At 42.3% G+C, this 12,992-nt stretch overlaps 1 protein-coding gene across 6 annotated transcripts in view; it reads left to right on the forward strand.

The window, feature by feature from the left end:
• BTRC (beta-transducin repeat containing E3 ubiquitin protein ligase) overlaps positions 1 to 11,449 on the forward strand; it is a 115,015-nt gene extending 103,566 nt beyond the window's left edge. For all 6 annotated transcript variants that reach the window (XM_063163333.1, XM_063163335.1, XM_063163336.1 and 3 more), the window contains 6 exons: positions 534 to 783; positions 1,464 to 1,582; positions 5,774 to 5,884; positions 6,486 to 6,564; positions 9,844 to 10,037; positions 11,052 to 11,449. In XM_063163333.1, coding sequence (XP_063019403.1) covers positions 534 to 783; positions 1,464 to 1,582; positions 5,774 to 5,884; positions 6,486 to 6,564; positions 9,844 to 10,005 — 721 coding nt within the window. In that variant the 3' untranslated portion in view covers positions 10,006 to 10,037; positions 11,052 to 11,449. The remainder of the gene's footprint in view (positions 1 to 533; positions 784 to 1,463; positions 1,583 to 5,773; positions 5,885 to 6,485; positions 6,565 to 9,843; positions 10,038 to 11,051) is intronic.
• Positions 11,450 to 12,992: the final 1,543 nt, after the last annotated feature.

The raw sequence follows: 12,992 nt of genomic DNA on the forward strand, positions 1-12,992 counted from the left end.
GGTAAATGCAAATCATGGTGCAACTTGTGGCAATTACTTGTATTTGTTTGAAAAGAATTGTCTTGTCTTCTACTTCTGTATAAATTACCACTTGAGCTGATAGTCCTGTGAGAGAGGTCAAAAATGAAGCCTGTCAGGGAACTTACTTCTCCACATTGGCTGGAAATGAAGTGTAAAATAGGCTGGCACAACCAGGAAGCACCAGTCTTAAAGCCATCAGTCTTCTACCTTTCCTCAGTGTTAAATTCCCTTAATTAAAGAATGCTTTTTTGCTGGGTACAATATTTTTATGGTGTTAACTGCATTGCAGGGTTTTTGGCTGCTGGACTGTCTCAATGTACACATAATCAACAGGTGTATCTAATACATTTTTTAATGAACTATTTAATAGATGTAGATATAACTTGTGGTGTTTGCTTCTCTAATATCACTAGAGAGTCAATTACCAGTCCCTGTCCCTCTCTGGCTCTGCAGAAAATTCGCAGTGCAGGTTGTTAACTCTGTTCTGTCTGGTTTGAAATGTGAACCTGCAGAGTGTGGGACGTGAACGCGGGCGAGATGCTGAACACGCTGATCCACCACTGCGAGGCCGTGCTGCACCTGCGCTTCAACAACGGCATGATGGTGACGTGCTCCAAGGACCGCTCCATCGCCGTGTGGGACATGGCCTCCCCGACGGACATCACCCTCAGGAGGGTGCTCGTGGGGCACCGAGCCGCCGTCAACGTGGTGGACTTTGATGACAAGTACATTGTATCGGCATCAGGTGACAGAACTATAAAGGTGAGGTGTTTCAGAGGCTTTTTGTTTGCTGCTCTGGGGTATTTAGTAGCAAAGAACAGTGATCAGACAGGGAAGATGGCCCTTGGCAGAATCTTCCTTTAGAAGCAGTGTTCTTCCTCCTGCTCATTTGCACTTGTCCCTCCTCAGCTGACCTGGCACAGCTCATTTACAGAACTTACGGAAAATCAGTTCCAGGTACAGATGCAGTTAAAAAAGAACATTTTTTTCTGTGTTCTTTTTCAACTTGACCACTTCCATAACCTGTTCAGTCATTTAAAGAGTTGTTAGAGGGCAGCATGGGGACAAAAGTGAAGGTGAGTTGATAGGAGATACTTAAGGAGGCTCTTAACTTAAGTGTTACTGCTATGATTCCAGTCTGCATCATTAAACCTCAGGAGAATCTATATCGTTTGTAAACAAAGTCATAGCCCGAGCATGCTAAACCTGGAAGCTAATTTTATACTGTGTGGCAAAAATCTTCTGTGTACAGTGACCCAACCTGCTATCAGTTGCAGACTATAATCACAGGTCATCAAAGGAGTGATTTTCCCAGTCTTAATGGTAGTATCTTCATTAAGAACATTCTGGATGCATCTATTTATCATACAGACACCATCTTTTGTTAGTCTCTTCGTAATAATTTTGTCTCTGTGTGGTTCCCTCCCCCCTTCCTGTCACAGGTATGGAACACTAGTACCTGCGAATTTGTGCGCACCTTAAATGGCCACAAACGAGGCATTGCATGTCTGCAGTACAGAGACAGGCTAGTAGTGAGCGGCTCTTCAGATAATACCATCAGGTGAGAGACACACTCCCCATCACAGGGTTCTGTGCAAGCACACTGTCTCTGGTGCCCTGGGACTGTGCTGAGGTTAGGCAGCTGAAGTGCTCTGTACCCTTGTCAACTTTGAAATATGCTTTCTTTAGTATAGAACATTGGGAACTACTGGGAAGAGATATTAGAAGCCTGTTTTACTGTGTTGTCTTTCATCCTCTACATCTCAAGAGTCCCATACTAATCAACAAGTTGCATTTGCTCTGACAGTTCTGGTGTATGAAGGAGCTGGCAAGTACCACTTTCTATGATGTCCTCTTGTGATATTTTAATTGAACTATGTGTCTAGTTAAAGGGGTCAGATTTGCAGTAAGAGGCATTTAATCCTCTGCAGAAATCCTCCTGGGCTCTCGCCAAACTCTTCTTGTGGTACTTGGCACCTGGTTAACTTTGGAGCAGCTGGTTTAGAGCATGAAGTTCAGTTTGCTGCCTTTTGCACTTCTCCAGCTGCCCTGGTTGCAGTCTGAGATTTAACTCTTTCTGGTATCACAAACCAGAATTTCTCCCTCCATCCTGCAGCTGCTGGCAGAGGAATGTCCCACTAATTTCAGGATGTATGGAACAAGCTTGAATATTAGTTACGTGATATAAAAAAATGGCTCTGTCATGGAAGTGGGAGCAACCTCTCTTTCCCTTTGTCATTTTTTAAGTAATTGTCTGCCTTTTGGTGAAATTTGAAAGCTGGACAGTGTAAGCAGGAACTCTTCACTTCACATGTCAGTAATAATTTTTCCTCTGTGAGAATGACCTGTGCTATTGTTTGCCTGTGGACTTGGTTTGCCATATGCTGCCTCTCTCTGCTCTGCGTTCTGTAGAAAAACAGTGGTCCTTTGGTTGACATCACCAGGTCACTGTTCCAAATTTTAGTACAAGGCTGTCTCAGAGCATGACCAGGAAAGCTAAAACTTCCATCTCTCATTCAAGGGAAAAGGTATTACAGGCATTGTGTTAGAGCAGCACCACTGCTGAGAACTGCAATAATAACACTCTGCAGTTGTACCATGAAACTTGGCCACAGAAGTAGAGCAGGAAATAGTTAAATACTACAGCAGCTAGGGAAGGATCTAAAATATGCAGTGCTAATAAAAATAAATGTCAAGATAGTGATAATGCTAAACAGGAATACAGTTACTTTTATGCTTGCATTGTACAAAATCCCTACTTAATAGATAAATTGTGCTAGAATTTCAGGAATGTCAACAGTGAATCTTAATGGAAGTCAAGTTTAGCAGCAGTGTGAGCAAGGCAAAAGACTTACCCAATGCTAAAAGAAAGTTTTCTCCCAGCCATTAGCAGAGGGCACAAGTCAGTAGAAGGATGATTAAGAAAAAGGTTCCTAAGTCACCTTTGTGGATGGCTAATTGCTTTGTAGATTTGATTTTAATCCACTATCAGATGTTGTGTGCTGGACTTCAGTACAGGCTGATACAGAACTTAAAAGCCCATTATTCCTCAGTTTCAGGGAAAGTTTTTTCCAGAAGATGAATCTGTGACTTCTAGTTTTGCAACTGCAAACGTTGAGGACATGTGAAGTAGCTGAGACATAGAAAAAATATTTAGGTTTTGATTTAGGCCAGAAATTTCACCTGCTACAATAGACATTACTATCATTGTGCTAATTTCCATCAAGCAGAAACTAGTCCATCAAGTTTAATCCAATCACTTCAGTATTCTAGCTTCTAGGTCCAAAGTTCCTAATTGCTACAGACAAAAAACAAACAAACAAACAAACAAACAAACAAACAATCAAAAAGTGTAGAAAAAAAGGAACCAGAGAATTTAGGACACGAAAAAAAAATTAGACAATATCATCTTGGGTTGCGTTTTTAATGAGTGGTTGGTCTTCATGTGTCTATTTCTAGGGTGTGCACACATAAGGATCTGAGACCAGTCTGTTTAGACAACAGCATTCTTTCTAAGAGGTGGGGATTCAGACTCACCTGCCTTCTGTACATCTCCCTGCTCTGCTTTCAAGTGAATTAAAGGCTGATATAATTGCAGACCTCCCTCTATTTCCCGAAGTTCTCCCAAAGTTATAGGAAAGAGCAGTGGTAGTGTTTTGGCTCCATACACAATTTAAGTGATGTTCTCTTTTAGTTAGTTCTATAGCCTTAAGTTTAGTTCTTTTACTCTTTGTTCCTTTGAATATTTAAAAAAGTGGAAGTTAGAGAAACTTATCAAATCTGAGAAAGACCCTTGGCACCAACTCTGCTAAGAGACCCTACTCTTAATAGCAGTCAACCCCTTGTACATGAGAACCCATTTGCCATGTGACAAGGGACATGATCACCTCTTGTAATCCCATCCAGGTAAAACCTCAGACTGGGACCTGAAAATACAGGCCTGAGTTAGTGTGATGCAGCCTCCCAGAGCTGCTGGCAATTTCATCATCAATGGCAAGGAATGGAAACACATGGCACAAAAGTTCCTGGCACAAGATTGCTCTTCCAACCTTTCTGCACCAGTTAATGTCTGGCATTGTCCATCCTGTTTACAGTCCTTGGGAGAGGTAATGCTCTCTGGCAGCCAGAGTGCCTTTGGCTGACCTTTGTCATGGAGTTGCTTGCTCTGACCTTGACTGGTGTGCTGTACTCAAGTGAAAACTGTTGGGCCCTTCACAGATTCCTGAAAGATCAACTTCACAGATTGAAGAATCACTTTGAGCTCCTTGTTGGCTTCAGACATGTGCATAGAGCTATCCTTTCTCAGTTCCACAGTGACAAAATTGTTCTGTTCGTTCCTCTGTTGTCCAAAATGAGAGCAGCTTGTTGTGGCAGGACAGCTGCAGCCATTATCCACCAGCCTTGGGCACACATCAACCAGATCTGGATTATTCCCTGGGGAACCTCAGGAATAAAATACATGGGGGATGGTTTATCTCATTCTTTGTCTCTCAAGCAAAAGTGACCTGACCGCTCAGCAGCTGTACTGCTTCAAGATGTGTCACCCAGAGAAATTCCACAAACCCCCATATTTCTCACTGCAGTGAGGTTCATGCCAGTCAGAGCACTTACTGAATGAGCATTTGAGAACATTTGTGACTGCCTTCTTTCTGCTGTGTGTCAGGGAGTCAGAGCAGATATTGCTCTTACAGGATTGCTGTATGAGCAGACCATGTCTCAGCCAGAGATGGAACATCTCTAGACTATACATGTCAAAGAATTTCAGTTCTTGTAGGCAAGTAATCTTTTTATATCCATGGTAATTGGGAGTCATGTCAAAGAGCTGGCAAAAGAAATACAAAGCAAAGGAAAACAAATAGACTTACTTCATAACTGTTTGAAGCCTTTAACTAGTTTTCTAGGTAGTGTGCAAGTGTAAAAACTATGTATTTTAATTTATTCTCCATGCTGAAAATCCATCACAAAAGCTAAAACTCTGGGATAGTTACAGTTGAGAGAATAATGTGTTGCTGGGCCTCTTATTGTATATTGATTTGGGTGCCAGAACTTTTTAAAAATACTGTATTATTAGAAACAGTTCACATAGAGCCACAGGAGTTATTTGAGAGCAAGAAAAAAAAAAACATTTAAAATAATAAACACAGAGCATCCATTTTAGCTTGTGCATAAGGTGCCTGGATTACAGATTAAACATACCTTCAGGAGGAGAAATGACAAAGGAAAAGGTCTTGTTAATTCCTGTACCTCTCACCACTATATTGATAACTTAATTTGTCTGATGGAAGTCTCCAAATCAGAAATGGGCATGTAGGGGAACAGAAAGGGGCACATGCCCCATGAAGGTGATCATATCAATTGAAACAAGCTGCCAAGGGGATTAGTAAGTCTCCTTCTCTTAATATCTTAAAAACAAGGCACAGCACTTTTACAAACTATGAACCTCAGTAAAATAAAGTGAGGCTCACTGTGAAGATAACTGGAGATATCCTGTATTACTGGAGCTGTAGATATTAGACACAACTGGTTTGTGACTCATCTCCTGTGTGTTACTGTAACATCCTAGGGTCATGTGCAAAATCATGTATCTCTTTAACTGTGGGGAAAGGACTGATGAGTGTGCTTTGTTTCTTCTTTGTTGTTCCATCATAATCTTTATTTCCAAGTTTCCATTAACTACAGGCAAAGACCAAATGTTTCACTGCAATGCTAAGATATTAAAAAATTCTTAATGCTTCTTTGTACTCTCTTCCAGGCTGTGGGATATAGAGTGTGGGGCATGTTTACGAGTACTGGAAGGCCATGAAGAGTTGGTGAGATGCATACGCTTTGATAACAAGAGGATAGTCAGTGGAGCATATGATGGGTGAGGATATCAGTGCAGTCAATGCTTTGCATCTTCCTGTGTGTCTGAGTGTCTCCCACCCCACTTTGTGCATCTTCTATATAAATATCAGACTCTCTGTCTGTCATACTAAGAGGACCTTTTCATGGTCAGTAAGTGAGAACCATGCTATAGAGCATAGCTTTCATTCTTCTTTTAAAACAAGTCCATGTGATTTGATGTGTATGGTCCAGTTCTTGTGCTTGGTAAGAATATCTGAGTGACTCAACCTGAAACTCCTTCCAGCTCAACCACTTCTAAGAACAATCTTTCCCATCTGTGGTTGTCTGCAGGACCATTTCCCATTACAGACAAGTTGTCTGCACTCCCATGTGTTTCTGTTAGTTATTACCACCTGCTTTTTATGTGCTTTACTTTATTGACAGCATATTTTTACCTCCCACTAAGTTCTATAAGCTTTACAAAGGGGAAATGCAAGAAGCAGGTCTCAAGAGCAGGATTGCTGTAATTTTCCTTAAACTGGTGTGTTAGCTAAGTTGTTCTAACAGTTATTTTTTTTCTGTGAGGACTTGCTCTTTTCTCTTTAACAGAGCCATGGTGTTTGTCTGTTTTTCACCACTAGGAAAATTAAAGTGTGGGATCTTGTGGCTGCTTTGGATCCCCGTGCTCCAGCAGGGACCCTCTGCTTGCGAACCCTTGTGGTAAGAGCTTTAGACAGAGGTGTTGAGGAAAGTGTGCTTGTTCAGAACTATCTTGAGCTGTGAAAACTCAAGTCAGTTTAGCCCCAGTCTGCAGGATCTTGAAATAATTTCTAGGGGTCTGGCTTTTTTGGGTGTCCAACTTCTTCTAATTTTGCAAGCTGTTAATTGCAAGCATTAAAAGTTAGAATCTCTGACGTTTTCACTCCACTCTGGACTTTTCAACAGTTTTATTCTGTGATTTGAAGTTAATAACTGAATCCATTTTTTAAGTCATCCTTGGAATCCATATGCTAGTGGGTTTACATTAATCTGTGTGTACCTGATGATGTAGTAGTGAGTCATATGAATTGTTGGCATGAAATTTCTTAAAAACAGGACATTCCCAATTTGAGGAACAAACACACTTGGGATTGCTTTTAACTGCCTTTTGGGTGCTTAAAGAAAAAGCAGGACAGAAACAGACAGTGAAATTGCCTTATGCCCAAACAGCAACTACTCTTTTCATGCTGTCCACTGGTTTCTAGTGCAGGTCAATGATGATGTGGTTAAAATATCATTATGTGAGTGTTAACAACATTCACAGTCATGTTTAAAAATTGTTCTGCTTGGTCTTAGAATAATGTGAGAAAGTTGTGAGAAAAATGCCTGGACAGCCAAGGCCTTGGGGTGGTTCTATAAGTGTTCCTCCACCACATTCCACGCAAAAAAAAGGCACTGTTGCTGGGGATAAAGCAAGATTTCAACCAGTACCAAAAATCTCATTGAAAAATAAGTACTGTATGTTTTTATTTCTTAGGTTGAAAGTGTTTGGGCAGTGTTTCAATAGGTATATGTTAGATCTTTTCCTGCTGTGGCTCATGACTGTAGTCTGTGCTCTAAAACAGGATCATACCAAAGCTATCTGATTCTCTAAAAGTGTGGTTACTTCTCACCAGCTGAGCTGTGCTGGCTGACCTTCTGCACACCCATCAACCACCTGAATTGCTCCTGTTGTAGATTTCACTGAAGTACTTTATGTCAAATTTGGTGCAGGCTGTGAGGTTACTGGGACTCAGCTGATGGGCAGTAAGATCATTAAGTCATGCTACCCTTTTCCAATCATGTATTTGGACCATCAGCTACAGGATCAGAGTCCATGAGAGCTTTGGATGCCTGCAGGTGCTACGTTGAAAAACCTTGTTAGCCGAATACAAGTGCAAATACTTTCATGGCTGGAATCCAGAAAAGCCCTTTGTCATTGGTCACCCAGTTCCAAGCTATGGAACAACTCTGTGCCCATGAACTCATATCCTGAGAGTCTACGACTTAAGACTTGGTATTAGTAGTGTTTCTGCTCCAGCCTGAGACAAATGTGTGCCTAGTAACCTGTAGACTTAATTTAACTGGTGTGATTTCCTCTGCATTTTCCAGCAGTGGACAGCCAAAGTGGCCCAGCTAATTATATTATAAATCAGAAGCGGTGGGATGGAAACACTGTAGGAATCTCAACACGTGGATATTCATAAATCCCTGTTTGATAGAAATGGAGGGGACCAAAAGCAGGGTGGGGAGCAGAGGAAACTGTTGCAGTGCTTTTAGGACTTTTATGACAACAAGGTGTCCTTATACCCGCTGACCAATGCTTTGGTGTTTTTTTTCCTCTTCCCTCATCCTCCAAAATTAAACCTGGCTGCACAATGAACATCATGAGTCTCCTGCTGCTTGTGTTCAATTTTCAAACAGTAGGAGGAAAGTGCACAGATAACAAATGTTCGCTGCATGCCAGGTCCCTTCCAGTTTTGTCTTCCGTTAGCTGGAACAGTGCGACATGAATTTGACAGAAGCTTTCCATGAACAGAATAAGTTCATGGTTCAGCTTTCCTTATGACATAAACAGTCATAAGGTAGGGCAGCCTTACTTAGACCACAGTGACTAGGATCAAAAAGAGAGTTTTGAAAAGGACTTTTGAAAGTAGCTCTTTCTCTTTCTCTCTCTCTCCCCCCACCACCATCATCTCAGTGAATAATCCATCAGTGGATCTGACTGGTGTAATGATACTTTTTGGAAGAACTTCTTTACTGCTATAACACAAAACCTGGAAAAACACTTCCCTTAAGTGGGAAGACAGAAACTCATAAGGTGTTTATAAAACAAACTCAAGTTAGAAGATCAAAAAGGTTCCATTGATTAGAAATTCTAAAAGATTTATCTTAGAATCTGGCTTACATTTGCATTTATTCTCAGATAATTTTGATTTAAAGATTCAGAAATTCACTTTAAAGCATCTGTTCTTTGTAAACTGAGCTGTATTTTTGTAGTCTTGTGCTATAAGACAAAGATTTCCCCTTTAGTAACTAGCAATTCTCTTGTGCCTAAATGTTTGAGAAACCTGTAGATTCAGTAGTAAAGTATTTTAAGACATGTTTTTTTCCCGACCTTCATAATTCCCTTAAAATGTGTGAGCACTAAAGAGAAATGTGTGTTCATGGAAGAGTCAGGGCTCACTGTCACTGCACAGTTTCTGTTCCCTGGTGACCAAGGAGGAAGCCACTGCTCTCAGAGTGTCACAAGCACCAAGAGAAAATAGGCAACACACAAGTGAAAGCAGAGTGGATTTGCTCTGTGAAATCCAGGATCTTGCCATTGCCTCCTGTTAATTATGGTCTGAAATCTTGCCAAATTGTCATGCCATTTCCACTCAGCCTCGGAGCAGAATGCAAACTGCCTATAAAGAATGCCCTCTCTAGATCATATTTTTAGAACTGCTTAGGAGGAATTACTGCCGTGTCACTGGACTTTACAACAGGCTCCTTAGTGTCCTCCAGTGTTAAGCTGTTCCCTCTTCAGCAATGGCAATGATGGCAAGTCTTGAATGCAAAGTTCTCATCTCTTACCCTGTAACCTACTGTACCTGGGAATGCTGTAATTTCAGGAGGGAGTTTTGCCATGGAATAAGGAAGACAGTGCACATGTCAGCCTCACCAGATGGAATTATGTGGGGTTGGAGTTTGGTTTGTTCTGCACGATGTGTGTCTAATACTGGGATTTAAGGAGTAGTGGGACAACTGTAATGTAAACTGCCTGCAAGTCAAGTACTCAGATATTTTCCTTGTACTCAGACTTTTCCTTGAGAGAGGGTTTAATTTATGCTCTGGGATGATGATGCACAGTGTTTCCTCTGGGGTTTACTAACAAATTAATATGACACTAAAATCAAGCCCAACTTCATCTTCCCTACCCCATCCCAGGTGCCAACTAGTTTGCAAAGTAACATGCTCTGTCTCCCACTGGCATTTCAGGAGCATTCTGGAAGAGTCTTTCGACTTCAGTTTGATGAGTTCCAGATCGTCAGCAGCTCACATGATGACACCATCCTCATCTGGGATTTTCTGAATGACCCAGCTGCCCAGGCAGAATCCACTCGTTCCCCGTCCAGAACATACACCTACATCTCCAGATAAATAACACTACACTGTACCTCACACTCGCACAGGTAAACGAAAAAAACCAAACAAACCTTTAAAAATAAGGTGAGGCTCAAAGGTGGCACTGGATGTAGTGTGAGCCTGCTGTTTGAATAACTGGCTGGGTTTAGCAGTGTTTGTCATCTTGGTTACACAGTAATTACAGTGTCCTGTAAAAGGACAGGAATTGTTCTGGTACCTTAGAAAAGGGACTTTATTTTAGGATTTGTGACATGTGGTGCCTATGACTCCCCCTGAAGAACTCCTCCTCCTCTGTCCATCATCATCAATAATTAAATCAGTTATACTGTTGTCCAGAAGGAAGAAGGGTTTCTGCAGAGCGAGTAGAGCAGCTGCTGCCTAACAAGAGGATGCAGATGGCCTGACCCTGGGCAGTTGTCACCAGGCAGGAGTGTTTTGCCAAGAACCTCCCTCTGAAGTGATGACCATTCTCCTCACTCTGCAGCAAGCTGATTCAAGATTAGAGTTTGGCTAGGGGAGGAGACGCTGAGGCACAAGCCCAGGCAAATTAAATCGAGATGCATCAATGTGCAAAATAATTTACGGATAGGGCCTATCCCTTGTTCTCTCTCTCATGCCATGGATGTTAAATTATTCATATCAGAGCCCGCTTGGTTTGCCCATCACCTTTTGTCTTGGCCAGCACAGTGTGGGGAGTACAAAATGTTTCATATGTTTGGGTCAGCTGTAGAGTGAATTTGATACATATGAGTGAAGTGGCATAACATGATTGCCTGTGTGGGTGGGTGCATGCACAATTACTGTTAATAGCAGTAAACATAAGAGAGAAGAATGGCAGAAGAGCTGACAGGCTTCTGCAAGGGGTGTCCACAGTGACATTTTCCCATGAAAGTGCTCTGTCATGGGGCACATCCTGTATTCTGTTTGGTAACTGTACAGTGATGCTCTGGACCTGTCAGATCTTGATTTTCTCAAACACTCCGGTCAATCAGATGCTATTTTAAATCATTAAAAGGCTTAATATGAATGGGGTTTGGTTTGTTCTGTTTTTTTGTTCCCAGGACTCATTTAAGCTGCAGTATTTAAATGCCAGGACAAAAGAACTATCCACGTAACCAATACTTGCTGAAGAGAGAGGCTCTCAGACTTGTTTCTGGAACAAAGTTGGCATGCGGTTGATCTCAGACAGGGTCTACTCAGCGTGGCTGACTGCTGAAGTGCTGCTATATCAGAAGATGACTTTTATCTTTCATGAACAGTTAGCATTTTTAAACCTTCCCATCCCTTTCTTCCCTCATTCCCCTCTTCATGGTCACTCTTCCCTTTACCCTATTTGATTCCCCTCCAATCCCAGTCACCGATGTCCTATGAATATATTTAAGATGTTGCCAGAACGTGTTGCTTTGCTGTTAAGCAGAAGACTTACAGCCACAGTGCATCCTGCTGAGAGTCACTTCAGGGTGGGTGGGAGGGTGGGTGGGTGGGGATGCTACTACTCTCAGGCTGAAATCAATATCCATTGCTAGGCCTTTGAAAAAGCATTCATCTCTGAAGAGCAGCAGAAACACTTATAACAGCCAGACCATCATCCCCCCAACCCCAGCTTCCCTGCAGCTTTTGGCTGTTCTAACTGCAGACTTATTTTTTGTGGAGAGAGGACCCTTGAAATTTGACTATTATGAGCCAAATCCATCTCTTTCCTCTCCTGCCTGCTATGCTAACCCTTTGGAAGCTGGATGTGTATTGTAGTCTCCCCTTAACATCAGCTTTGCTGGGGAATGCTAGTCAATGAAAAGTTAAACTCTCTCCTGCCAAAGTCCCAAGCATGATGGACTGGGGCTGAGATCCTGTCCACCCCCACCCCAGGTGAACTGTTGGCCCAGGACAGTATTTCACTAGCAAAGGGATTGTCTGTACCATCTTCCTACTGCTGTTCTCCCTGAAGACAGTATGTTGCTGATGGCTTATGAATCATTCTGTAAATGAAAGAGAAAGTTTGAGGCTGGGCTGAGAAGGAAAGCTGGACATTGCTCCTATCCTTCCATTCCTTCTCCCTCAGAGAGGCAGTAGATGGGTACTGGAAAAGGGAGATGTTAAAAATTTCATGGAGCTCTCAAGTGCCACCCTAGAGTGACACACTACACAAACATTCTGGCCATGACTATAAGACTTTGCCTCACTTGAATGAGCAAATGCACACCCTGGAGATGGTGGTTGAGTAAAATGAGTTGGCCATGAGGACAATCATTGCATTTAGCAATGACTCCAGGCCAGTTCTGCAGCATTTTTGGGACTGGCTTTGCTAGAAGGGGTTGAGGAGTTTTTGGTCTGCATCTGCAACCTATGTACTGCCTTGCAGTTTAGGGACACAGGCTGATTAGTCCTTTTGCTGATAGCTGAGATGGGTCTTTGCTTTCTGGCTGAGACTTCTGCTAATTGTCATTGTTTAGAAGACAAAAATAGCCCTGAAGAGTAGGTACATGAGAAGCAATTCTGCATGTCTGAATGAGACAGAGGTCTGGGGGCAAACAGCTCTCTTCACAGAGCTGGAACAAATTGCAGCTGGCCTGCATTTAGATTAGAAATGACTCTATAAATCAGTCCCTGGCCATTCCAGGTTTAGGCACAGATCTTCTGCTGTAGGTATGGAAAAATCTCCACTGCTTTAGTGGGGAGTTGCTCTTTTCCCACAGCAGGAAATCAAGGTCCTTTGTCTATGGGCTGGAGGGCTGCCTGCTAACTGGCTTTGTTAACACCCTCTGAACTTGGCAGATGGGATCTTTTTTTTTTATAAGTATTTCTCATCAACTTCACTTGGCTGGGGAAGCTGTTGCATTGTTTCTAATTGCTTGGGATGTGCTATTTCCACCAATGAAATCTAGCAAGGAGCTGGTCCAAGAGTCCCCAGAGAGCAGTCCAGAGGCTTGAGTAATTTAGGTGATAGCTAGGACAGACAAGAAAGCAGTGGAGTTAGGGAGGAGGGCAGAGCTGGTACTTGGGTA

The sequence above is a fragment of the Melospiza melodia genome, chromosome 9 (genome assembly GCF_035770615.1).
Source record: "Melospiza melodia melodia isolate bMelMel2 chromosome 9, bMelMel2.pri, whole genome shotgun sequence".
Classification (NCBI taxonomy): domain Eukaryota; kingdom Metazoa; phylum Chordata; class Aves; order Passeriformes; family Passerellidae; genus Melospiza; species Melospiza melodia.